This window comes from Ixodes scapularis, unplaced genomic scaffold (assembly GCF_016920785.2).
Source record: "Ixodes scapularis isolate PalLabHiFi unplaced genomic scaffold, ASM1692078v2 PGA_scaffold12__126_contigs__length_90152505, whole genome shotgun sequence".
In the NCBI taxonomy this organism is placed as follows: domain Eukaryota; kingdom Metazoa; phylum Arthropoda; class Arachnida; order Ixodida; family Ixodidae; genus Ixodes; species Ixodes scapularis.
In genome coordinates, this window is record NW_024609838.1 from 39,737,280 (window position 1) to 39,762,200 (window position 24,921).

Sequence of the window (24,921 nt, forward strand, 5' to 3'; positions counted from 1 at the left end):
GGGGAGGGGGGGGGGCGGGGTCTATGCACGTCGCGCAGGAGTCGCAGAAATAACTCCTGCATATACGGCAACGCGCTGTTTCACGAACAAGCCCGTGTTATCCCACACCAGGTGTTAAAGCGCTGCGCGCGCGCGCAGAAGCCATATTGGCGGGAGGGCGACGGCAGCGCCACCTCAGCGGTGATGTGACGTAACAGCTGCGCGTTGGTCTGGTTTATGTGAGCCGGAGCTTTCAGGCTTCAACTGCTCGGACGTATAGAAACCTTCCCGAACTATGGTTAACTGTGAACTTTGGGCAGGCTGCACAATGTTCTTGTGATCAGGCGTATGTGCTTGCTTAAGATGTATAACGTCTTTCTTGTGTCCGATGACAAACTTGCTGCGAGACGTTATTCGTGAATTACGACCTAGTGTTTTTGGCTTGTCATGAAAGAACATCAAGTAACGTTTGATCCGCATTTTCTTTTTATTATACTTTAATCGGGGTGGCGTTGAAAAATCTGTACCAAAACGGCAACAGAATTGCCGTTTTTGACAGTGTTATTGCTCCGTTCGAGTTGGATTGCGTGTGGCGGTGAGAAATGTACGAGGTCGCCAAAGGGGCGGCCATGTGGCATTTTCTTTCCTTTCCTTGCACTGTAGTTTTGCTCCTAATTTAGGTATGAAAAGAAGTTGGATGAAAATGTTCTGAAAATGTGGATACCTCCATTCACCAGGACATATAAACTGAGTAATATAATTTTCGTTGGATTTTGTCTTAAGTCATATTTAGTAAATGGTCGACAGACAAAAAGCAGTTAAATCGGTAGTTTTAACACTGGATGGAAAACAAAAGGTTGCTCGTTATTTTCCCCGCTCATGTCTGCATCTCTGCTTTAGAAATTTGATTTGCCTCTGAAATTCTTATTTCTTGCTCCGTTTTCTTCAGTCTTTTCTAAAAAGATCAATGGACCCAGTTTCACAGGTCTGATGTCCGGAGAAGGGTGCCCTTTTACGAAAATATAGCGGAGCTGAGACTAGCGACGAGTTTTAGATTACTCACAATCCTCGGTGTTTTAGCGTGAATGTATGACATGATACTGAAGTATGCGCGATACACGTCCTCACTGACTGCAGGAACGTGCGTTAATACTAGTCACCTTTCTGCTCTTTCAGGATAGGCCCCTAACGGCCTGACCCCCGGTTGGTTGCCATGGCCCGCAAGCAGCTGCTGGTGGCCTGGAGGGCGCTCCGGCGCCTGCTTTTCCTCGTCTTCATTTGGATGGGCGTCTGCTACGCCGTCTTCCATTTCACCCAGGGCACGGGTAACTCGTTCCTCTCTGGACCCTTCCAACGGTCCCTGCTCCAGACGGCCGCTCCGCCAGAGCATCACGTCCCCGTCGAACAGACCAAAACGTCGTCCACCACGAGACAGTCCTCGACCATCACTCCATCCACCCTGGCCAACCTGGTCAAGCAAGAACCCAATCCGGCCGAACTCGTTGATCTCAAGCCGCACGTGGACATCTACCCGTCCCCGTCAGTGAAGAAGTTCCTGCAGAGGCTCTCCAACATGTCCAACATTCCGCAAGCCTACTGGGACAACGGCCGCAAGCCCCCAATCAGCGCCAAGAGCTGCGTCAAATACCCGCAACTGTACGACCTCACCTTCAACAACTTGTACTGGCAAAAGCTGACAGTGAAGAACGCTACCTTCTACATCTACGGCGCCTACTTCGACAACAGGCCGCGTGTAGGAACCGTGCCTCTTGTTCGGATCCTGGTCATGGTCGACTGGATCAAGCCGCCGCCCATCGTCTGCCAGCTGTGGTACAACGATGGCGCTTACCCGACTATATCCACAACGAAGTATACGTACGCGTGGTACAGCAAGTGGGGGAACTACCATGACGGTATTCTGCAGCCTTTTATTGTGACGTGCAAGGCTCCTTACATCAACGCTAAGCACCAGGCACCCGCTTCGGTGTCGCTTGTGGAGAAGCAGTGCGACAAACCAGTGAACAATGTTCGTGTCATCAACAACCGTCCAGCCGTGAAGGAAGATTTTGCGGTTTGCGTCAAGGGACTCGACTTCCTCAAGGAGGACCTGAGCGTGCGTCTTGTCGAGTGGATTGAGCTCATGAACATCCTCGGCGCCAAGAAGATCTTTCTGTACGAGCTTGAGATACACCCGAACATATCCAAGACGCTTAAATACTACCAGAACAAGGGCCTCGTGGAGCTCACTCCCATCACCCTTCCAGGGGGACAACCCAACTTGCCCGGCTTGAGGCATCATTTCCTCAACATGAAGCTGACCCACAAGCGACAGAACGAGCTCATTCCGTACAATGATTGCCTCTACAGGAACCTATATTCGTACGAGTACATCGCGCTGCTCGACATCGACGAGGTCATCATGCCTGTGGAACACAGCACCTGGAAGGAGCTGATGACAGCAGTGGTTCCGTTGGCCCTCAAGGCAAAGAACTACACGAGGGCCAGTTACAATGTCCGCAACGTCTATTTCCTCGATGACATGATGACCGGCGAAGAGAAGCACGCCGTCCACGAGGAAGGAATCCCAAGCTACATGCACATGCTTCAACATGTGTACAGGGCCAAGAACTTCACCAAGCCCGGTTCGTACGTAAAGTGTTTCCACAACGTTGATCGCATCGTTTCGGTGCACAACCACTTCCCGCTGAACTGCTTCGGGACGTGCACCACGTACAGCATCGACACGCCGTTGGCTCAGCTACAGCACTACCGAAAAGACTGTGTGGGGCCGCTTAAGAAGAGCTGCAACAGTGACTTCAAACTGTACACTGTGAGGGACACTACCATCTGGAAGCACAAAGATGAGCTCATCAAGAGGGCCACGACAGCTCTCAGGGACCTAGGGTTTTTCTCATAGCACTAGTGAGATCTTCGGTGAGGTTGTGTACAGGCGAAAGGACCGCTCACATCGTGTGCCTCTGGTGTGGATGAAACTGTGTGTGTTAATTCTTTTTTTTTTCTATTTGAATTGACAGTTTCTGCATGGTCATCAGTGCCATAGCAGTGGAGTGTCTGTAATCTTGCATGTAAGTGCAAACGAGATAGGTTTTTTTTTTTCTCTCTTTTGTCTAAGGCTGGAGCCCTAGGCCCGACTCCGGACACACAGTGCCTGGAATTTAGTTAAAAGAAATTGCGGTTTTGTAGAGAAGCTGCGGGAGCTGTTTGCACTCAGCTCTTTTTGTACAGACTTTTGCTTTGTGGTTGGCGTCGCTTTTTGGAACAATCCCACGCGAGTATTTCTTTTACTATGATGAAAGCTTATTTCGAGCAAGGTTGGTTGCATTTGTAAGCTATTTCGGCACCGCGTTGCGTGCATGGCGGTAGTCCAAGTGTGCTAATGGACATCTTAGTCTTGCGCTCGGCACAAAATGAATATTTTTTTTATGTATGTGTGATGTGTTCAAAGCTAGGATTAAGTTGTACATTTCCCGTTTTGTTAGTTTTGTGAATTTGCCTGTGATCTTGTTTATGCAAGGTGTTACACGACATTGTTTACCATTTGCTAATGCGTATTTATTACTGCGACCTTTAGGAGCAACTGCTGGGCAGGCAGACACATATCTCGGCTCTTGACGTGATTCAATTTATTCCCCACACGTATGCAATTTAGCAGAGTATCTTGCAATCGACAAGAACTTGATGCCGCCGCAGAGAACAAGACACCCTTCGAGAAAAGGGGGGGAATCGTCCACGATCAAGCCTACACAAGTTGCAATTTCTACTTGGTAACTACAACCCGTAGTTAGGATGCACGACTCGAATGTCAACGATGACTACATAATAGGAAAGGTTAATCTTTTTTTTCTTCTGCGGAATAAACGACCGCTGCTTTGTTGAATAAATGTTTTGTCTGAAGAGGTGTGTCTTTTGTCAAAAAGAAACAAAAATCGGGTGAAAATAAAAAAAGTTCCATGTAGACAGACGAACATGACAACATATTGTTCACTCGGTGCATGTATTTATTTAGTCTTGGCTGTGCGCGTTTTCAGGCCTATCTGCCACCGGACTCCCTCTTGTCGACTTGATAATAGCTGTCATTTGGTGAAGATTTCGTTGATAGGATAGGAATCTACGTGACTTCCTCGCTGGATAGCGTCCCGTTTCTAATTCGTGATGGATTCACTTTGTTGCTAGAGACATGCGCGAGGCACGGTAACCCACATTCAAGGGAGCTTCCCAAGTAGTTTGCTGTAATAATATCCGTTTCGTCTTACGTTGTACCGCAGCGAAGGCTAGAGCAGGATGACGCGTTCAACGAGCGCAGTGTAGACAAAGTCAGCTAGATTCATGTCTACCCACTAATCATTCCAACGAGAGCTGGGCGTTCTGACGTCACCTCCGCGCTCTCGTTTCCTCCTCTCCCTCGCTTTCTGCCCGCATTGTGTGTTAGTGCTCCCGAGGCAACGGAACCAAGTACCAGCATGAGCACGCTTCTCGAATGACCTGTCGCTATACATCCAATTGCACAGGGTTACGTTGTAGCCATGTGCTTACGGATGTAGCTGAAGTCCAGGAATTACTAGGACATCATCTTAAAATATCGAAGTACGTATATTACTCGCATATTATATGTCTTCGGACACCGATTGCCTTCCCACGGCATGGCGCGATGTACTCTCTAGGGTCGCTTTGCATTTCTGGCAGTATATTTTGCGTATTTGCACATCGATATTCCTGTTGTCATGTTGAGCGAAAAGGAGATTTGGTGAGCTTGCGGTGATCCCGGGCCACGCAGGACGTCGAGAAAAATATGCAAAGATTATTCCGTGGAATGCAGTCACACTGCCCAAATATAAGCTGACTGCGATCTGAAAAGAAAACTTATTTGTCGAAAAAAGAATTATATGCCAAGTCTGCGTTTTACTAATTTCTCCCTCTGGGTGTTTTACTCATATCTCCCTCCCACAGCAAGTATACCTGCCACATCTCTAGCTGTCGCAGCACACCCGTTTCTAAAGAAAAAAAAAAAAAAGCAACAAAGAAACATCGTGTGCAGTTAGTTCTAGGACCGTAATAAGTCAGCCGGCACAATTAACAACCTGGTTCACAGTTGTTCGCTTGTAATAGCACGTAGGAAATGGAAGCAGTCTATTCTAGATGGCTTGCCTCAAACTTTTTTTTTAAACTAACTTTTTGAATACGCACAACTTTAGAATAATAATGACTGAGCGCGATAAGTACACAAGAGAGACTCGTTTAAATTGTCGGCTCGAGTTGCATTCATGCGTCTGGCATTTGGGTGACAGCGATTCAGCTTCAGGTGCAACGGGTGTCGTGGCCGGGGCAAAAATATGCCTCCTTTGAGGTGTCGCAACAGATTGTGCTGCGCCGCACAAAGCTCTCCGATCATTCAGGACGGTCTTGTGTTTTCCGCGCGACAGATGGTCGCCAGGAAAGGCTGCTCATTATCTCGCTCGAAAAGCTGTTTGTTGCCGACGCGTTTTGTCACTATTGTCACTCTTTTTTTTTTTCTTTTTTTGTGGGAAGGGGGGGGGGGGGGGGGGTCTAGAATGCAGTCCGGCTTATTCATAAAGAACTTCTCTGTTACACAAGTTGCGCTTGTTACGTGTAGGATATCTCTGTTGTCAACACCTATTACATCCTTTCGAATCAGGTTTTAGTTTATAGGGGGGGGGGGGGGGGGGCAGGCGTTCACGTTTGCCATTAATTTTCATATTCATTTTGACTCTGCTGTAGTAGGCTTAAAACTGGTGAAGCGCCCGTTTCGTGCTAAGGTGTGATGTTAATTTATAAATTGATCAATTAACGTCAATTAATAAATGAATCCCCGACAGCTTTAAGAAACGCAGGGCGTTGCTTATGATTACGACTCATACTTCGTGATTGGTTGTCCGGCGGCTAACGCCGCACTCTGATTGGCTGCCGAGCAATAATGATAATAATTAGGGGGGGGGGGGGGGGGGCGATTAAGAATTTTATCTCGATTGTTCGCCACCCTATGCATTTCAGATCTAGCTCGCAAAGCTCTTCGAAACCGATTAATTAACCGAGGTCGAGTAAATGGATCGACGACCGAAATGAACGAAACCGATCGATCAATCGGTTTCGTTCATTGCCACGCGTAATAATTAAATTAATGTAAAAAAGTCGACCTTTATTATTAGTTTGATAAACGGCGCAATGTACAATTTCGTATTTTAAATCGACCCTGATAGTTCAAAACAATCAACGGAAACCCAGACTCGCAAATTATTACTTCAGCCACAAAGACAGAGATTCGCTGATATTCCCCGGCAATGGCGAACTCCTTTGAGTGTTCACAATGGCCTCTGCTGCACTAAAACGGACACTTGCGCTACGTTGAGTTGGCTGCGACACGTTTAACCCTCTCCGCTGATTTGGGCTGACAAATCTCGCCCCTATGGTTTAGTTTAGGCCAACATTTTACCTAAATTTTGCCTTCACACAAGTGTGCTGATCCACTTCTGCGTGGTGAAAGTGTTGAATTTTTACTTCCTTTTTTGTTTGTAAAGATTTAACCGATTAACATGTTAAAATAATTCGTCGCGATTCCGTCAGTACTCAATTTATCGATAGGTTAATCGATGTGTCCAGTCCTAATAGTGATAAACCGTAAACTCGCCCGGCTGAAGAAAACAAAATTTCGACTGCAAGTGTCAAATAACTTGCGTGACTTTCATTAGAGAAATAATTAAACAAATACACCCCTTCTTTTTAGCACAATATGGTAACACGCTTAAGAATGGTGTTATCTGTATGCTTAGCGGTGGGAAGCTTGTCACCTAATGTCACCCCAGAGTGCGTCCCCGCTGTATAGTGAAACATTTTGCCAGTGCCACAGCTATAGTTTGGGTACCACACTTGCGTTGTCAAACCCTTTGACAACGCAGGTGTGGTGCGATCGTCTTTAAAACTTTAGCATGCATGTGGAAGGGACAGGCACGTAGCCAGGGGGGAGGCCCGTGGGGCCCGGCCCCCCCCCCCCCCCCCCCCCCTCCCCCGAAATCTTCCATTTTGCTGGGACCTCCTCTCCCCCCTCCCACTCATACAGCATTTTGTCATGAGCCCCCTCCCCGAAACAAAATCCTGGCTACGTGCCTGGGAAGGGAATAATGCATTTGTGTGTGTACGTCAACTACTTAATACCCAAGTCCGAAGTGGACTCACCTGTACAGTGCACGACACTGCGCAACCGCAACATCGGCGCTTTCCGGCATTTCAGTCAGACAGGAAATTGACGACTGCTCTCAACTCTTCCCGCTTAGGTGATGAGGAAAAATCACTTTACAACAGACTAGTAACGATCACTTTGAAAATTCTAGGATAATAACAGGCAATCCTATGTTAACTGTATCACACCGTGTACCTGCTGATTAGTTCGTAGTTCATATACAGCATTTGTGAAAAATGTGGGTTTTTAGGAGACACAATAGCCGCAATCCTAGATGAATGCCTTTGATTTCCATATTAAGCTAGACAATGAACGTGATAACGAAACGATGAGTGACCACCTCATAAGGACGACCAAGTCTGCCTTGACGAAGAATCTTATGAGGATGGTTACATAGGCAACATCCGTGTCTCGATAGACGAAGCCTCAAATCTAAAACAACTATCACTAAAAGATTTTTTTTTTCTTATTTCTTTTTATTCGCAGGAAGTTGTGGTGCGCTTGTGCTGTAAGAACTTAAGGCCCGCTTTGGACTGAGCAACGTTTTCATCGTATTGTTTCGACGGCAACAACAAAGGCCTCCTGCGTACACTAGCAGCATCTTGATTCGCTAGGTTTTGTCATTAGCGTAACTGAAATGGTAATTTTCTTGCACGATTTAAACACAGATAAGCGTTACTGACCTGTTTTTATATCGTTAGACGACATTAAAATGCAACCTCATTTCTCTGAAGCAATTTAGCAACAAAATCGATCCATTGCAAACCAGGACAAAGACATACACTGTCGTCAGGGGTCATCATTACTGCCACTGATAGTCTATCCGCCGGTGCCACGTGAAAATATCGCATCTGTGTTTGACTGCCACCGCTTCGAACGTCTTAGAATTGTTCAATCCCGACAATTCGAATTCGTGTTGCAGCGCAAGCATTTAGAGAAAAACTCGCCGACAACGCCGAAATCTGAGAAAAAAAAGATTTCCTCGTCTGAAACAGGCCTAAGAACTGTGTTAACCCAGCAGCAGATATATTAAAAACCGGGAGATCTGGCTTCAACAAATACTTTCGCTGCTGTCGCAGCAGGAAAAAGGGAACTCGCAAGTGCTCACTCTCGTGGTAATTCTTCCAGAGTCGACAACCAGCCTATCACCTTTGTTGAAAGAAGTTGGTTGTAGCAACTTGCTGGTGCGCGGTTGAGCGCTGCTCTCTTAGTTTCAGACCGTAGCAGTATAGCGCCATACAATAAGTAATTTCATATTGTCCAAAACGGACAAAAGAAAAAAGCATTGCGGAAGATTCGTTGTTCCGTCCGAACGCCCGCTTGTGACGAATAGAGAAACATTAAACAATGTGAAGTGGGAAACGGTGAAATCCACGAGGTGGACGATATTTCGGGTGTAACAGAAACATGCTGTAGAAAGAAAAATGCCCGGCTCCCTGCCGTGTCCCGAGTCACAGTGCGCTCTGGCACACTTCGCTGCACACAAGACCACTATCGCACTGCACGGGGGCATTTTCCAGCGAAATCTGGCATATAAATTTTCCCGTTAAACTTAGCGTCCATGGCGGGGAAATGCACGAAACACAACAGGGGATCCTCTGCGAAACCCCGCGAATAACGGATGTCGACCTAAAACGGGTAATCAAGAGGCGGCTTCCCGCTAAGTATTTGCACGACATGGGAACTGATACCGCAGATGGCGCACATGGCCAACTCGCCCTGCCACAATGCTGTTTCTGAACTTCCTGAAATAATTTTCGACGTATCCGATGACAATCGTCGCCTCTTGGCGGGCAACCCGTGCCGAAGTGGTCGCTTGCGTTGCACTCGGGCAAGGAGGTTCTTGCACTCAGGTGAGTGGCGCACATGGTCTGGCGTCGCCAAATCGCGTAACAGCGCACGCGAAAATGCGCATCACTGTTTTGAACGGCGGCTTGCGCCATCTAGCCGAGAAAGGCAGCGACAGTGGAAGGAAAGCGCGCCAGATGCCTACGCCTTTGGTCGACAGATGGCGCAAGCTGCCGCCAGATGCAGCGGAACGCGAAATGTTTGATTCGCGCGCACCACCGGATTTCTCTGTTTTCGTTTTGGTACTACGCTATCAATTCAAAAGTCAAATTGGACGCTTAGTGATTTATACAGGGTAAGGTCGGTCTGCCAGGATGGGGCGACACTGGTTAACACTGTAGATTAGCAATTTTGCCAGTGCAGTACGGCTGCTAACCTGGGGTCTTTAACGTGCGCCACGCAGTAGTGATACACGACCGCACGCCGGTACGATGCTCATCCGGATCGAAACGGGCGGGGTGGGGATTCAACCCAGGATCCCTGGGTTCTTCAGCGCGAGCTTTCGCTCCACGCGCCCCGAGCCGAGTGTGCGCTTTAGCCCACTCGGTCATCGGTACCCTCTATACTTCGTTCTCACCTTAGTATGGACTATTGTTAGCCGCGCGCGCTAAAAGCGCGAGCTAGTTGCTTTGAATGAAGCCGTGGCGTATGCACGAGCGCTCGTGCAGCAAGTGCTCTAGTCAAGGCAGTCAAGGCTGGCCGCTCGCGCTAGCACAGCCTTCGCGGTTAGTCCATGCTAGGGTGAAACGAAGTATATCAATTCAATATTGGTTTGTGTGACACCTTCTTTTAGGATTTTACAAGCCCGTGACGTAACGTGTAACAATGCCCGATTACTAACCTGTTGGTGAGAATTTGTGACTTTTGAAGCTATCTTATATGGCGAGGGCGAAGACATTCCACAGATATAAAACTTCCGTGCGATTGTAAAAAAGCCGACACACATTTCCACATCTATACAGTATATTATGTTTCCATCAGGCACGTAGCCAAAAGGGGGGGGGGGGGCATGGGGCCCGGCCCCCCCCCCCCTCGAAATTTTCAGTTTTGCTGGGTCCTCCTCTCCCTCCTTGCCCTCATACAACATTTTGTCATAAGCGGCGCCCGCCCCCCCCCCCCTTCCCCCCTCCCTTCCTCCCCCCCCCCCCCCCAAAAAAAAAAACAAAATCCTGGCTACGTGCCTGGTTTCCATCCAGCCTTGAAATAATGTCTAAAATATGAGGTAGATTAGATCACAATAGCTGAATGATGAGCATACCTGTGAGCTAGGGAGAGGACTGACATGTTTAGCACGAGATAGGCACGAACGGTGAATGTGGACACACTAACACACACATTTCGTGCATGTCCCCTGTTTGCAGAGATGCATTGCAGCCCTGGGAAGTTAGAGTAACATAATTTTAAAACAAAAGCACGAATCGTAAAAAAAGCTAAAAAAAAACTGGGGCAGAACAGTTGTACTACACTGTCAATTTTAAAAACAGTTAAGTAGTGCCCTACGCACCGCGAGATACAAAGAGTAGAAAAATGTGTCACGGCGAAAGTTGAGCATCTGCTGAATGATGAGATTCATACCGCGAAAGCTAGACAACAATCACCAGTAACTGCTCAAAAGCCAGATGCAGACAATTGGTTCCGCAGGTACGCAAGAATTGTGCTCACGAAGTCCACGTGGTTGTCATTTCGTTAATAAACTAGCCGAGGGCTACAGGACCTGCAATTTTCGCGTTAGTTGCGCTCACAATCGTTCATGGGCGTACCAACCGGGGGGGCAAGGGGGGCACTTGCCCCCCCCAGTTCTCAGAGTGGGGGGGCAAGGCATGCGTTTTGCCCCCCCTGAAACGGCCGCCACTGGGCAGAGCAGACACAGGCCGGCGGCGCCCAAGGAATACCAAGGGCACTGCCCCCCGACCCGCGCGGGCATATTTTTAACGCGCAGGCGATACAAACCCTAGCAACGGTGCTCACGCACGCCGGATTGGCTGGTTCGTAAAGCCTTGCTCCACGAACAAGGCTACACGGTAACCTTACGGAATCCATCCGCGAGACATGGGCCGGACGGGCCGTCCAGACCAGGACGTAGGCCCTTACACAAAATAAAGTTTTGCTTGCTTGCTTGGAGATAGGCGCTCCAGCCGTCAACATAGGCAGCGGATGCAATGCGAGTTTCCGAAGAGGTAGCGTAACTTAGTGGTGAGATGTCTGCCTCATACGTGTCAGACCCGGGTTCTATTTATGGTGTGGGCCGGCTTACTTCTTTTTATTTTTTTTCTCGAACATTTTGTTTTGTCGAGGCATTTGGCGATATTTACATTTCTTTTTTACCATTAACACTAAAAAAACGAATGTTGTTGACGAAACATCGCTAAACTAAATCGTATCGACTCTATTTACGGAAGTGCATGGGGGGCAGCGGGGCTTGGGTTGCCGACCGGACGCCGCAAAGCGGCGTGTACGGGGGGTGGGGGGGCTAGGTGGGTTAATAGATTTGTAATTACCAGCCGCACACCGTCACCGCGAAGCGGCGTGAACGCAGGCGCGGGGGTGGGTTAACGCGCTTCGAGTGATACACGAGCAGCCCATCCGGCGTGAGCGTCGTTGTTAGGGGTTTATCGCCTGCACCGTAAAAGGAGCAGTGTGTGCACCTCCTGTAGTGGGCAAGAATTCCTACATTGGAGAGAAGCGGGGACAAGCCCTTTCTTCAAATGCGTCAAGTCTCCTTGAGCTTCGGAATACAAAGAAACGCCACTATTCGGAGCTAATCCCACAGTTACTCGACCTCTCTTGCGTCGTGTCTGTTCGCTCCCCGCGCCTCGTAGCAGTGTTGTTGCAGTGGGGGGGCTCGTTAAAATTTTGGGGTTTTTTGGACTATCTAAATCACTTTCTTCCTTCCCATCCCCCCCTTTTCTACTCCGCATGCTTCCCCCTCTGCAAATATCAGCTGACCTTCCGACCTCTGTTCTCTGTTGATAGGCAAAACAACCACTAAAATTAGAAAGTAATTTGTAATTTGAGTGGAAGTCACTCGGAAAAGTAGTTAAAGTAAACTACGAATTACTAGAATATAAATGTAATTAAAAGTTACTAAACTACCCAGAAAAGTAGTTAAACTACAGTAACTTGAGTAAAGTAGTTGAACTACGTACAAGTCTGGCCTGGCAAGCGCTCTGCGTAAGTGTTTTCACTGATCTGCCTATCACATGGGCCAAGAAAGGTGTAGTTTTACTGCAGAGGAGAAATCAGCAGGGTCCAAGATGGTGACAATGGAGGATGGGGGACTGTTCCAGTGGCTGATGGCTTGAGAAAGGAATGACCAATTGAAAGCGTTCGTAGAGCCAGAAGTGTGTTTGATGGTGCAGACGTTGTTGAGGCGAGAAGATGTTCGGTCGAGGGGTAATAACAAAGTGGTTTTGAGGTCGGGAATGTGGTAGTAGATTTTGTGAATAAGGCACAGCTGAGAGACTTTCCTGCGAAGCTGCAAAGAGGACATGGTTAGTTCAGTTTTTAGCGCCGAGACACTGAAAGAAAAGTCATAAGTGGATGAAATGAAGCGAGCAGCTCTGTTCTGAACTGCCTCTACAGCGTATTGATAAGGTACAGTCGATGGGTATTCCAGATGGTTGAAGCAAATTCTATTTTTGGTCTGACGTACGTGTTAAAGGTTAGCTTAGGGACAAAGGGTGGAGCGATTTTTTAAGTTACGTCTGCTTAGTCCAAGAGTTCCAGATGAATCGGCGGTAATGACTTCAATGTGGTTATTCCAGGGAAGGTCAGATGTTAGTCTTACACCAAGGTATTTATACACAGTAGCGGTCTCAATCAGATCGGAGTCCAAGAAGTAATTAAATGACAGAGTGGTTTTTTTTCTTGGTGAAGTGGATTAGTTTGCGTTTATACTTGTTTGGTGACATAATCCACTCTTTGCACCAATTGTTAATTTTATCTAGATCTTCCTGAAGCTGGTTATTATTTTGCACACAAGTTACTTTGTTATGGATGACGCAGTCGTCGGCGAAAAAGCGTTTTTTTGAAGAAATCCCAATGGGAATGTCATTAATAAATATTAAAAAGAGTAAGGGCCCAAGTACGAACCCCAGGGGAACACCAGGAGATACATTTATGAAGGAAGATTCATGATCATCATGGACGTGACCTGTACACGGGAAAAAAGAAAGTCACGAATCCATGCAAACGGTTATTGGTCGAGGCAAAAAGATGATAGCTTAGAAAGAAGGCGTTGATGGAGGACACGGCCGAACGCTTTGGAAAAAAAAAAAAAAAAAAACTGCGTCAGTTTGGACGTGACATTCAAGGTTAGTGTGCAAGTCATGGATGCAGTCGCAGAGTTGCGTTTCGCAGGAAAGTACCGTTTGAAAACCGTGCTGCTGTTTAAAGAAAGGAAATGGGATGATAGGTGCCTCATGATATTGGAGTAGAGGATATGCTCAAGTAGTTTGCAAGAAATTGAAGTCAATGAATTAGGGCGATAATTAGATGCGGAAGAGCGGCTGCCCTGTTTAAAGACTGGGAATTACCCTTCCCACCTTTTGGTCAGATGGAAGGCAGCTTTGAGATGAGGACTGAATGAAGATGAGTTTCAAATACTCACTAGAAATAACACGGGTGTTTCTTTTAAATTTTAGGGTTGATGTTATCGGTTCCAGCGGACGAAGTAAGTTTTAGTTTATCAATCAATGTTTTAATACCAGCGGAGTTAACGTTAATAGGATGCATGCGCTCGTAAAGCTCTTCAGGGAGAGTGGGGACGAAGTCCAAGCACTCGTTAGTAAACACTGATGAAAAGTATTCGTTAAACACAGAACTATCATGCTCGACGTTGCACATCCGACATTCCTAACTCTCCCCATCTTCCTAAACGTCCGTGTGTGTCCTAACACCAGAAACCGGAATTTTAAAGGTTAAAAACGGCACGTTGCGAATATGGAACGCGCACTTTCATGCAAAGCTGACGTCAAGTCACTCAAATCGAAAAACATGCATATTTACAGTATTGTTATCTCTTCTGGTGAAGGCTAAACAACCGTTGCATCCGTTTTCGCGCACGAAACGGTGACTCCCAGAGAAAGTAAGAACGCAGTGATTGTCTTTATTTTAACAATGTAAACACACTTGCAGGCGTGCGCTGATGAAGCCTCAAAATCAAAACTCTCGTAGTGTGATTCGTGACTGCTCCGGCTACTACCCAACCTCGTTGTCACGCCACTTTCTGCAAGCAAACACTAAAATTGCCAGTAAACACACAAAAGCGACATCGATACAATTATCTTGTAGAATATCACCTTATTTAATCATAACTGTTTCAATAGGCACTACAAGTTGTATTTATTTTAAGAAGAAGAAGCAAAATTTTTTTCGTGAGAAAAAGCAAAATATCAATGTTAAGTCTGGTAACGTTGTAATTTTGCCGAATCATTGCCACATCTTTAGAAAACTTCGACAAAAGTTGCGCCGAATTTTCGATTAAGGGGGGGGGGGGGGGGGGAGAGGGTCGGGTTTGCCCCCCCACTCAAAAACAAGTTGGTACGCCACTGCAATCGTTATTAAGTTTCATGACAAAGCTACCTTGTAACTTACAAAGCGTCTTGAGTACGTGGCCGATCACTTGAGTGTTATAGAGGGGATGCTAGTCAGTCAGTCAATCAATCAATTTATGACCGAAATGCGCGCCGTGACGTGCTTTTTTTTTTTATGTAAGAGGAATAAAGACAAATATGCACTATTTACTGGATGCTTTCAGCGCAGCAAGACGATGCTTCGAACAAGGAACACCGTGCAAATCAAACTTACATCTCATCAAACAACAAACACATGTTTCTGCCGAGCAAACAGGTCCGGGAAATCAGACAATCGGTTCGGCCGAAATGATGCTGGCCAAATTCAATCGATAAAACTAGAAATATTGAGATTTCGGCAGTGCCTGAAGGACGGTGACGGCCTCTATCGTAGGAGCTGAGCAGTTGTTGTTCGATGGTGTCCCGGGTCCCCACCAGATGCCGCTAGCAACACGCTTTATTTTTATTTTTTTTTCTCCTCGCGCATGCGCGCCCTTTGAAGTTCGTCGGAAGGAAGCCAGCCGATTGTTGGCGGCGTTCAATTGAAGATGCGGTGGTGCTTTGGCGGCGGAGTGTCTGCTTCTCGAAAGTTTGTTTTCTGCAAAACCACACTCGTGCAGCGATCTCTCGTGTCGCGTTCGACACCGGCTGTCCCATGCTAGACCAAGTTTGTGTCGGCGTCGTACGAGGTGCTTGTGCCGAGCCGCCTCCCCTGGGGTGACTCATATGACAGCGGGTCCCATGTGAGAACGACGGAAGCGGCGGCTTGATGGCGAGCGCGGAGGCTCAAACTTCAAAGTTCGTCGGAGGCTCTCCAGTTCGCCGGACTCCTGTGAATACCACCATGTTATGTGTCTTCGTTTTTTGGGTCTGCGTCTCCCGGGGAATTCCCGTCTCTGCGGCGAAAGGTGAGCTTCTCGCTACAAGTTTAAAACTTCGCAACTCGCTGTCACTCGCCGCTGATGTTTTGGCTCGTACCCTACACAGCGCCCCCAGACCAAAAGAGAACAAGTTTTAAATCAATCACAAGTGTCATAGGAGAATTAATACGATCACCCCCGATAGAGATGATTATGTTGGTTGTGTTTATTGACTAGTCTGTAAGTTTTAGATGACACATCCATATTGTTTGATCCTTACCAGTATGATCTCTTGATACATTATTCCTTCGATTTAACCCCGTATTAATCGTCGGATATTTACGAAAAAAAATCCTCTGTTTCTTACTTTCTACCTTTGATTGGAGGGAGAGTCGAACAGTCATGTCCGCGCACTGTAAGCAAACAGTCGACAATTACGCTATGGTGTCAATCAAAGCCGCTTTGAAATAAAATGACACCGAACGCGAAAGTGACATTGGGTGGTCCCCATGTAAAAACACGCAGGCAAACAGCGAGTGCAGACCCTACTTTTGTGGTGCTTTGTCCACGTGCCGTTTGTTTGTTTTCTCTTCTCTTCTGAGAGAGAAAAAGAGAGAGGGTAAGATTGAGGAGAAGGAGAGAAAAGAAGGAGAGCATTCGAGCGAAGGGCCCAAAATCCGAGTAGCTTGTGTTTTGCTGCCGCGGAATGACTCGCTGCGGCCTCCTTTGGACTTTCTTTGGCTCGATCTTGGGTCGCCACTCTGGCTGGCAGCCGGGCTCCGTCGCCCCCGGGGCCATCGCATCGTAATCTGACATTAACCGGGCACCCCATGTCACATTCCGTTCGGGCGACGGCGGATTCTCTGCGGAGCTTAGGTCGGCTATCCCCTTTAATCTGGGCCAGATCATGACAGATGATTCCGAGCGGATACGGTGATAGCACCCCTCACCCCCTCTCCCCCTTCCCATCTTGAACCAAAGACCACTAAAAACCCTAGATACATACACAAATGAGGTTAAAAGACAAAAACATCGGAAACACAACCACAGCGTGTTATACGGGGAAGCTTGCCCCGTCTTCCTCGAAAGGGGTTAGTTGGTGTCTTTTTTATTGATTTATTATTTTGTTTCTTGTCCTAGGCCTTGGTTTCTCGCTGAGGGGCTGCTTGATCCGCAAAGATTTGTTCCCCCCATCCGTTTTTTTTTTTTTTTTTTTATTTGATTTGCAATGGGGTGCTGTGTTTCGAATTCGGTGCCGTGTAGTATTATACTGGCGAAAGCGGCTCGGCTGAGCGTCGCTTGTTAGCTCGCGCTCTTTTCCGTTCGATTTTGCATATCAGTGATGGATGGCGACTGGCTCGGTCCGCTGCGCCCTCTGGAGCGTGGTGCGTACGCTTGGAAAAGGGAGCGCGGTGGCGCCGGCGATTGCATGCATGACATGATGGAGCCGGCTGGCGAATTGGAGTTTGATTCGTCAGCTGTGTGCACTTCCGATTGGTGTGCGGCGCGTATGCTAATGCTTCGGCTCGGTGCTGCCGCTGTGAGGCACCGAGGTTTTGAATCCCCTCCCCGGTTCGATATGCTGATCCGTCGATGCCCCAGGCACGGAGGATAGGGTGTGCCGTGGATCGGTTGTTTTTCTTGTGTGTTCGACTGTCCTGGTAGTCGGCAATAAACAGGAAAACACGATTGCGTCTACTTGCATCTCATTGATATTTCTGCCTGGAGATGGCCAATCAGGGTGGTTCATTTCGGGATGCTAACCGCCCCCCCCCCCCCTTTTTTTTTGTTTGTTGTATTGGGTGTGCAAGGAATTTGAGATAGATAACACGTAGTTTCACTTCGTACGAATAAAGTACAAAAGCGCCCATAGCGTCACTTCAACAAAACTTTTTCTGAAAAAAAAAAAAAACAACAAACAAACAAACAATTCAGTGATATCCACCTGCAGCAGACGATATATCGTTTTCACAAGTTCCATAATACACACTCTTGTTACTGAAAAAAAAAAAAAGTAAAGAAAAGGCCGAAATTGCTGTTGCCATTAACTGGTTCCCGAAGAAATACGTTAGCATTTTGCGCAGCGGTTTTATATAACGAAGCATAGTAACTACAGTCTCTGAGCACGTTGTCGCGTTGTGAACATTGCAGAAATCCCTCTGCTCCCTGGTGCAAGCAGATCAGTTCACTTAGCGTATGCATGAAAGACGTCCGCGCGAAGCGCGTAAACCGACAGAGCCATTGCGTTGTGCGTATTTATTCAACGCGAACGTGCATTTAATCCTCCAACGGATAGATCATGCACGTGAGTGGCCTGTGCAACATGAAGCACGCCACATATGCAGCTGTTTGATGTTATGTACATGGCGACTGGGGGGAGGGGGGGGGGGGAGAGATCAAATCTATAGTGGTGCTCTTGCGCGACGTGGCTTCGCTAGTGTCCATGCACGGCGCCTGTCCGTACTGAGACCGTACGTGCTCTAGCATCCACTGGTGGTGTCCGCCTCTAGCGTTAACGTTAAGTCCCGCATACGATGAGCGGCATCACATTGTGTCCTACATCAATCGGGCTGGCGTACAACCCTTGGGTCGAAGAACGGAACCGCAGCCTGTGTGCGTCCACAGGTCTACAAATGCGGCGGCAGGAGCTTCGAAGGGCGTCCAAAGCGACCCGCAGCCCGTCCGCCATCTGTTGGCGCTTGCAGAAGGTGCTTCCCTTTCAGTTTCCACAGCCAGTGCGGCTATAGCGTCATCCCGTGGCGACGTTGCGAACTTTGGTTTGTATAAACCTGTCCAAGGTCAGCGCATGTACCAGGGCACTAATGCTAACGCATAAATCAACCAAAACAAGCGTCATGCTAACGGATTTTCTTAGGATCCGCCAATGGATCTTCCTTTAATGTTTTGCCGCTTACTTGGGCCTGCGGTAGTACTTGGCACACACTCTATTTTGTGTAGCGCAAACCAAGGCATACGCGCTCCGCGCACCTGCAAGTTCAGACTCGCCCCAGCATCCACGCGCGCATTGGCTTCCGCCCCGTGACGTCACTTCCCTCTCATCTTTGTCCTTCACTACTCTCCTCCTCTCTACACATCGCGCTTCCCTTTCCACTGTTTTGTCCACAGACGGACGCTGTCCGCTTTCCCCGGTCATGTGGGTACTAACGCTAACGCAAAAGAAAAGAAACTCTATTTTTAGAGTTGTGAAGGGCTCGAACCATTTCATCAGCCTTCGGTCCTCTTTTAAACCTTCATGAGATGTCTACTTTTTGTGAGCAAAGTAAGCGACTCAATTAACCGCTTAGTTTACGTGCTCTCCAACACCGGAGAGAAACTCAAAGAGAGGAGGAGATGAGTGCGCCGAGCTTTGATTGGCACAATTAGGGGGTAGACGCGAAGGTTCGCTGCCTTTGTTTCCACTCCCTGTTTGAAGGCGCCCGAGCGGCGAACGCCGGTGTCCGGCGTTCGAGCGCGAGGCACTTGGCGAGGAGCTGACGACGCTCTTGTTCGCTCGGTTGGAGGGGGGAGCGAGTAAAGGGAGGCAGCTATATAATATAGCCTTTGCGCCTACCCACTAATTCTCCCAATCAGAGTTCGGCGCTATGATGACCTCCCCGCGCGCTTTCATATCCCCCTCTGCCTCAGTTTCGCTATGTATTGGGCTGCTGCTTTGGGACTTGTGCGAGGTAAGTCCCGTGTTTGGCGTTAACGCGTTACAAGTAGCGGCGTTACCGGGAACGCGTTACTTTTCTGCGGTAACGTGTAACGTACTAGTTACTTTTTTTCAAAACAGTAACGGGTAACGTACTTACGTTACTTATTTCGAGTAACAGGTAACGGAGTTGCGTTACTCGTTACTTGTTATTCCCAAGACCTAAAAATATTACACTGTAATTGTTTTTGTGTTTCTAAGCGCCAAGTTATGTGAATTTATGGGTATTTTTGCGTTTTTCTTTGTGTTTTTTCTTGTGAGTATTTGCGTGAAACCGTAAAAAATAAAGCTTTCCACCTTTCCAAGCTGGGGAAGAAGGAAGACCAGCGAAGCTGTACTGTAGTGGCAAGGAAGTAATGGCCGGCCGCAAGTCGGCAAGCTAGAGTCGAAAGGCTGGAGTGGTTGCCGCCATCTATGAGCGACGGCGGAACCAGAAAACCGGCAAGCAAAACACTCTGGACAGCTACCGTCATCTATGAGCGACGGCGGCAACCAGAGTGTTGTGTCGACACTTCTTTGAGGACGGACGCGATCCTGGGGAAACTAGCCCTTAACAGCTGCGCTGTAAAAAGAAAAAAATAATGATGTTCAGTTTTTGCATGGACATAATGTTTGAAGAAATATGGCGCTCATGCATACCTTCGACGTCAAAACAGTAACACGTTTTATGGCATAATTGAAAAAAGTAACTCCAAAGTAACGTGGGTTACTTTGTATCGGTAACGGTAACACGTTCCTTTTTTTTTTTTGAAGTAACGTAAGGCGGTAAGGCGTGTCTTTTATTTGCAAGTAACGAGTAACGTATTTCGTTACTTTTTTATTCGGTAACGCCTACAACACTGGCTAAATCTCATGGTTACTTTATTCCGCTAAGTCTTGACATGGTAACACTTTCTCTTTTTTTTCTTTTTTTCTTAAACACGTTCCTTTTTTTTTTTTTTTTTTTTTCTTGTGCGAGTTGACTTAACTCATACATGCACTGGCAGTGAGTACTTGAACTGCTCGACTTCGAGAGTAAGTTACGGGGGTTCCCGTCATGGGATGGGATCGCCGGCAGCTAGTCTCAGGGATGTTGATGCATCTCCTAGGCCCGTGGACGGTTCACGAAAAGACCGCACCCTACCAAGGTTTTTTTTTTTAATTTTTTTTGTAAGTTTTGTTTACTTTTTGTGCGTTTAATCTTTCATAGGAGAGCATAAGCGAGCGTCAAAGAAAAGAAGAAAAAAATCATGGCGGCTTGCGGCTCCAGATTTCCGGTGTGAGCAGACAGCGAGTTCTTTGTAATGCGGATGGATGACGTTGCCGGCTAAATTCGACAAATTGTGGGGAACAACAGCGGGGGGCTGCCAGGTTTCCGAGCTGAGCGAACGTGAACGTGTGCTCGCGACGCTAGTGTGTTGAGGAAGCGGGGGAGGGCAGCCTGAAAATCTGCTGACTAATGCTGAATACGGGCGACAGGGATTGATATTAACGATGGTCGGGTCTTCCGCTTAGACCTTCCGTCCGTCCTTTTTTTTTTGTAACTTTTTGTAAGCACTAGATGATATCTAATAAGTGTCCGGTTAAAGAACGTGTCTGTTTAATGTGTGCGCGGCAAAAGCTTTGTCTTTTGTTTTCTGCGTACATAGGATATGTTCGTTTCATCCGCACACGGTGGAGATGAATGTGGGAACTGGATGTCGTTTCAGTGCGCCATGTTGTTGCTTGTTAGTTTTAGCGTGCAGCGGCAAAAAAAAAAAAAGAAAAAAAAAAGGTATAGGCTTTTACTACAAAGCAAGTCGCTAGCCGTTTAAGGGGATTAGGAAAAGAAAGTTGTTCGAGAAAGATAAAGTGCAAAATGAGCAGAGGTTTCCGAATTGTTGGATTACTACTACTACTACTAATAAATATTATTACAGCATATAATAGACAATGTGAAGAGGCTGAGTTCAAGTGGCCCTAGTTTAAGAGATCTTATCAGTTATATGTGTTTTTCTTGACAGACGTATTATCATTTACGCCATCTATTCCTCTGGAAACATACGTTTATTGACGACAAATATTTACAAACGCATGTGACCTGACAAAAAGAAAACTGAAACGGCATAATTTTGGGAGACTAAAGTGAAAACCGAGATTTTTTTTTCTTACGTTCCCAATTTGTTTTGATTTAAAGTTCCTAAACTTTCCTGTTGACTCCGACACAGGTCTTGAAGTTATTGTTAAGTTCACTGCTTGCACGTGGTCCTTACTACAATGGTGCACACACATTTGACACACACACATGATGCACGTTTTAAGTGGAAGCTCTTTTTTTGTTTTGTCATTATTTTTAACTTTAGCATTGTCAGCCACCGTGATACGGAAGTTCGGACTATGCGTTCCTGCGTTTCCAATGGGAAAAATAACGGTTAACTGCCGTTCCACGTGCCTTTCACCGGCCCACCTCCCTCTTTCTCTCCCTAATCCGCATTTTGGGGAAGATGAGGGAACGGGATATTATGTTTTAATGATGTTGTGATACGGCGTCGTGCGCCGCTCTCGGTGGAGATTAAGGTCCGATAATGACGGATTTAGAGCCGAGGATTAATTCAGAAAAAAAAAAATACGAGAAAACTAGACAGCGCTTGAGGGAGCAACTCGGACAAACAAGCAGGGGGTGGGTGGGTTGCATAGAGAGTATAGGAACAGGCACAGAGAAAACAGGGACTTCTTTATTGATACAAACACAAAATACAACTCCCAATTCTTTTTTCTTTTTTCTTTTCATTTTGCAGGTTGATGGAGTTACTGCTGCATTATCTTTTCCGAATCGTACCGTCGTTTTCGTCCTCGTCGAAGAGAAGGAAGACTCGGGACTTTGCGTCGGGGAGCGACTATACTTTGTTCCGTCTTCGGGGCCCTTCCCTCGCTAGCTCCCCTTTTTGTCCACGCTTGAAAGTAAAGCTGACGTAAGCCAACGCGATGTTTACACACAGGCCGTCGTTTGCCCACTGCGCGTGCGCCGTGTCGACATCAGCGCCACCGCAGCAGCGTGACGTCAGAACCACCTGTTGGTCTATGCAGAGTGCAAGTTCGTCTGCTTCTTTTGCAGGGGTTGTGGGGACGTCGGAACGCCGAGCTCCGATTGGTTCTGAAACAAGGATAGTGGGTAAACCTCAAGGAAAGCTGCCTTGAGGTCTACCCACTATCCTTCAATCATAGCCAATCAGAGCTGGGCGTCTTTCTGACGTCACCGCAACCCCTGCAAAAGAAGCAGATGACTTGCTGTCCGTATACAGCGTCCACCGCTATGCTGACAGTGTGGTGGAAGCTGTAGGTGCTCGCTGGACCTTTCATACGTCTCTCTTTCGCCAGTTGATGCATTAACGATGCCATAAAGCGCACGCCTTTTATTTTAGGGGGTCTTAGTTTCACTATATATCGGGAGCTATAAAGCGTCTGAGCTTCAGGCTGCGGTTCACACCAAGGTCTTCGCCAGAAAGCTTTTCTTTTTTTTTTTCTCCAGAAATTTGGTTGTTGGTTGCTTGGTTGATTTGAACAATGAAGCAATAGGCTTGCTCTAAACGTACCGCAGTGATAAGTCATTACAGAGTATACGTTATGCGGGCTCTCTTAGCCTTTAAAGAGAAAAACAAGAGAGAAGATGAAAAATCGAGTTACACGTGTAATTTGTGTCACAAGAAGCGATGGAAACGTTTCAATGCTCGTTCCCAATGCACGAAGGAAGAAAATAGACCGCTGATGGCGGTTTTCCTCTTCAAATTCGTTGCAGATGTGCAGGCGCAGTTTGCAAAGTATTTATATCGTCGCCTTTCTACCTCGTGATGGAGTTGCGTCTTGGGGCGGTGAGCTGTGTGTGAACGCAACTATCTGTCTGCGCTGTTCGTGGCACTGATGATGATGATAGCAAGGCGGTGGCTAACGAAGGAGCGAAGTATGCAGATGGGTGGGGACAGGGTGTCATTTATGTCGTCCATTTGCATTTTTAGAAAGGAAGGGGGGGGGGGGGGGGTCTCCACAAGGGAAGTGATTCGTCAAGAACGATTAGCCCCCACCACCAACCGCCAGCGAGCCATACCACAAAGAAAACTTCGTAACGCGCTGTGGAGACAAGAAATAAAGATAGAGCCTTAAGCGGGACGCTAAATTCGCTTCTCGAATAATGGGTGTATGTCTCTGTTAGGTTCGTTCACTCATGGGGAAGAAGGGGAGGGGGGGGGGGGGGTGCAAATTTAGCAGAAACGGAGGAGGGAGATGGTCTTGCTTGGGCGTTCTTGTCTCTTCCAAGTGTTTGCGACGGCCATTAATGCGAAAGCAGACGACAGAAAGAGACGAAGAAGAGAGAGAGGGAGAGGCAGAAGGGACTGGTGGAAATCTCACGTCGTTACTCGCACACTTTGTCCCGTTTTTTTTTTCTTTTTCTTTCTTCTTTGCGACTTCTGGTCTCCAAGACCGTACCGCCGCCTCAAGTTCCTCGAACGCTCGTTAAGAAACTGAACTTAAAAAAGGGGGCGCGAGAGAAAGGAACAAGACGCAAATGGAAAAAGCAAGAGGGATCTTTTAGGGTGCATGTATCGATTGCTTCGTGGGATTTTTTTTTTTTTTTATTTTCTTTTGTCTTTAGTGAGGCGTTTTTTTTTTTTTTTCTGTAGATCTGTAGTTTCTGACTACCATTTGTAGAATCCATTTTCAAAGGACCGTTGGTGTGGGGCGACCTTAATTAAAGCTCTGCGCTACAACTTATATTTGTGGTTTGGGGGAATGAAAGACCTCAGTCACGGAAGGACAGTGGGCGTCTTGTGTCGGCGCTGCAGAAACAGTGGAGACGGAGGGGTCAGTTTTAGGCGACTTGTCAGGTTCTGCAAAAGTCTCATGCAGAAAGAAAGACATGCTACCCATTTCGCAGATGAGCCATAAGCGTGTGCATGCGTTGACCGGCGTGGCTTGGCTCTGACCCTATACAACTTCATCTCCTCTCAACGTGACCTCCAGTGATGGTTACAAAAAGCGCCCTCTGGTACCTTTAACGCGTATCCTATCGGCACGAAAGCCATTTAACCCGCAGTGACACTGGTGCAATTACGTCATACAAAAGGAGGCCTTCAGACACCGTCTCAGGCGTGTTCCTTCCTTGTATGAACTGCCACGCTTGTGGCCTGAACGTCCTACGAGACCGAATGTCCAAGGAGCCTGAATATCCAACAGATCACGTGACAGTCGAGACGGAATACGAATCGAGGCAGAAGGTCCAATCGAGCCTGAAAATCCAACGAGCTTGAATATCCAACGAGATGGAAGGCCTAGCCGAGACAGAATATCCAACGAGACGGAAGGTCCAACCCAGACGTAATGTCCAACGTGCCTGAACGTCCAATGAGACGTGATACCCAAACGAGATGGATTGTTCAGCGTGCCTGATAATCCAACGAGACGGAAGGTCCAATCGACGGAGTGTACAATGTCTGAATGTCCAACGAGACGGAATGTCCAACGTGTCAGACTGTCCAACGAGACAGAAGATTCAACCGAGACGGAATGCTCAACGTGCCTGAACAATGAGTATCCAACGAGACGGAAGGTCCAATCCAGTCTGAATGTCCAACCAGTCTAAATATCCAGCGAAACGGAAGGTCCAATCAAGATAGAATGTCCTGTATATCTAACGAGACGGAAGATCTAACCAGGTCTGAATGTCCAAATGCCCGAATATCCAACCAGTTAGTGTCCAATAATGAACTTTTATCGGGATAGAAT

At 47.3% G+C, this 24,921-nt stretch overlaps 2 protein-coding genes across 2 annotated transcripts in view; both read left to right on the forward strand.

Moving 5' to 3' along the window:
* LOC8053728 overlaps positions 1-3,894 on the forward strand; it is a 161,048-nt gene extending 157,154 nt beyond the window's left edge. The window contains exon 3 of the mRNA XM_029976163.4: positions 1,156-3,894. Coding sequence (XP_029832023.2) covers positions 1,193-2,896 — 1,704 coding nt within the window. The 5' untranslated portion in view covers positions 1,156-1,192 and the 3' untranslated portion in view covers positions 2,897-3,894. The remainder of the gene's footprint in view (positions 1-1,155) is intronic.
* Positions 3,895-15,108: 11,214 nt separating this feature from the next.
* The window catches only part of LOC8028242 (tyrosine-protein kinase transmembrane receptor Ror2), a 352,900-nt gene continuing 343,087 nt past the window's right edge, over positions 15,109-24,921 (forward strand). Inside the window, exon 1 of the mRNA XM_029976164.4 lies at positions 15,109-15,521. Coding sequence (XP_029832024.2) covers positions 15,383-15,521 — 139 coding nt within the window. The 5' untranslated portion in view covers positions 15,109-15,382. The remainder of the gene's footprint in view (positions 15,522-24,921) is intronic.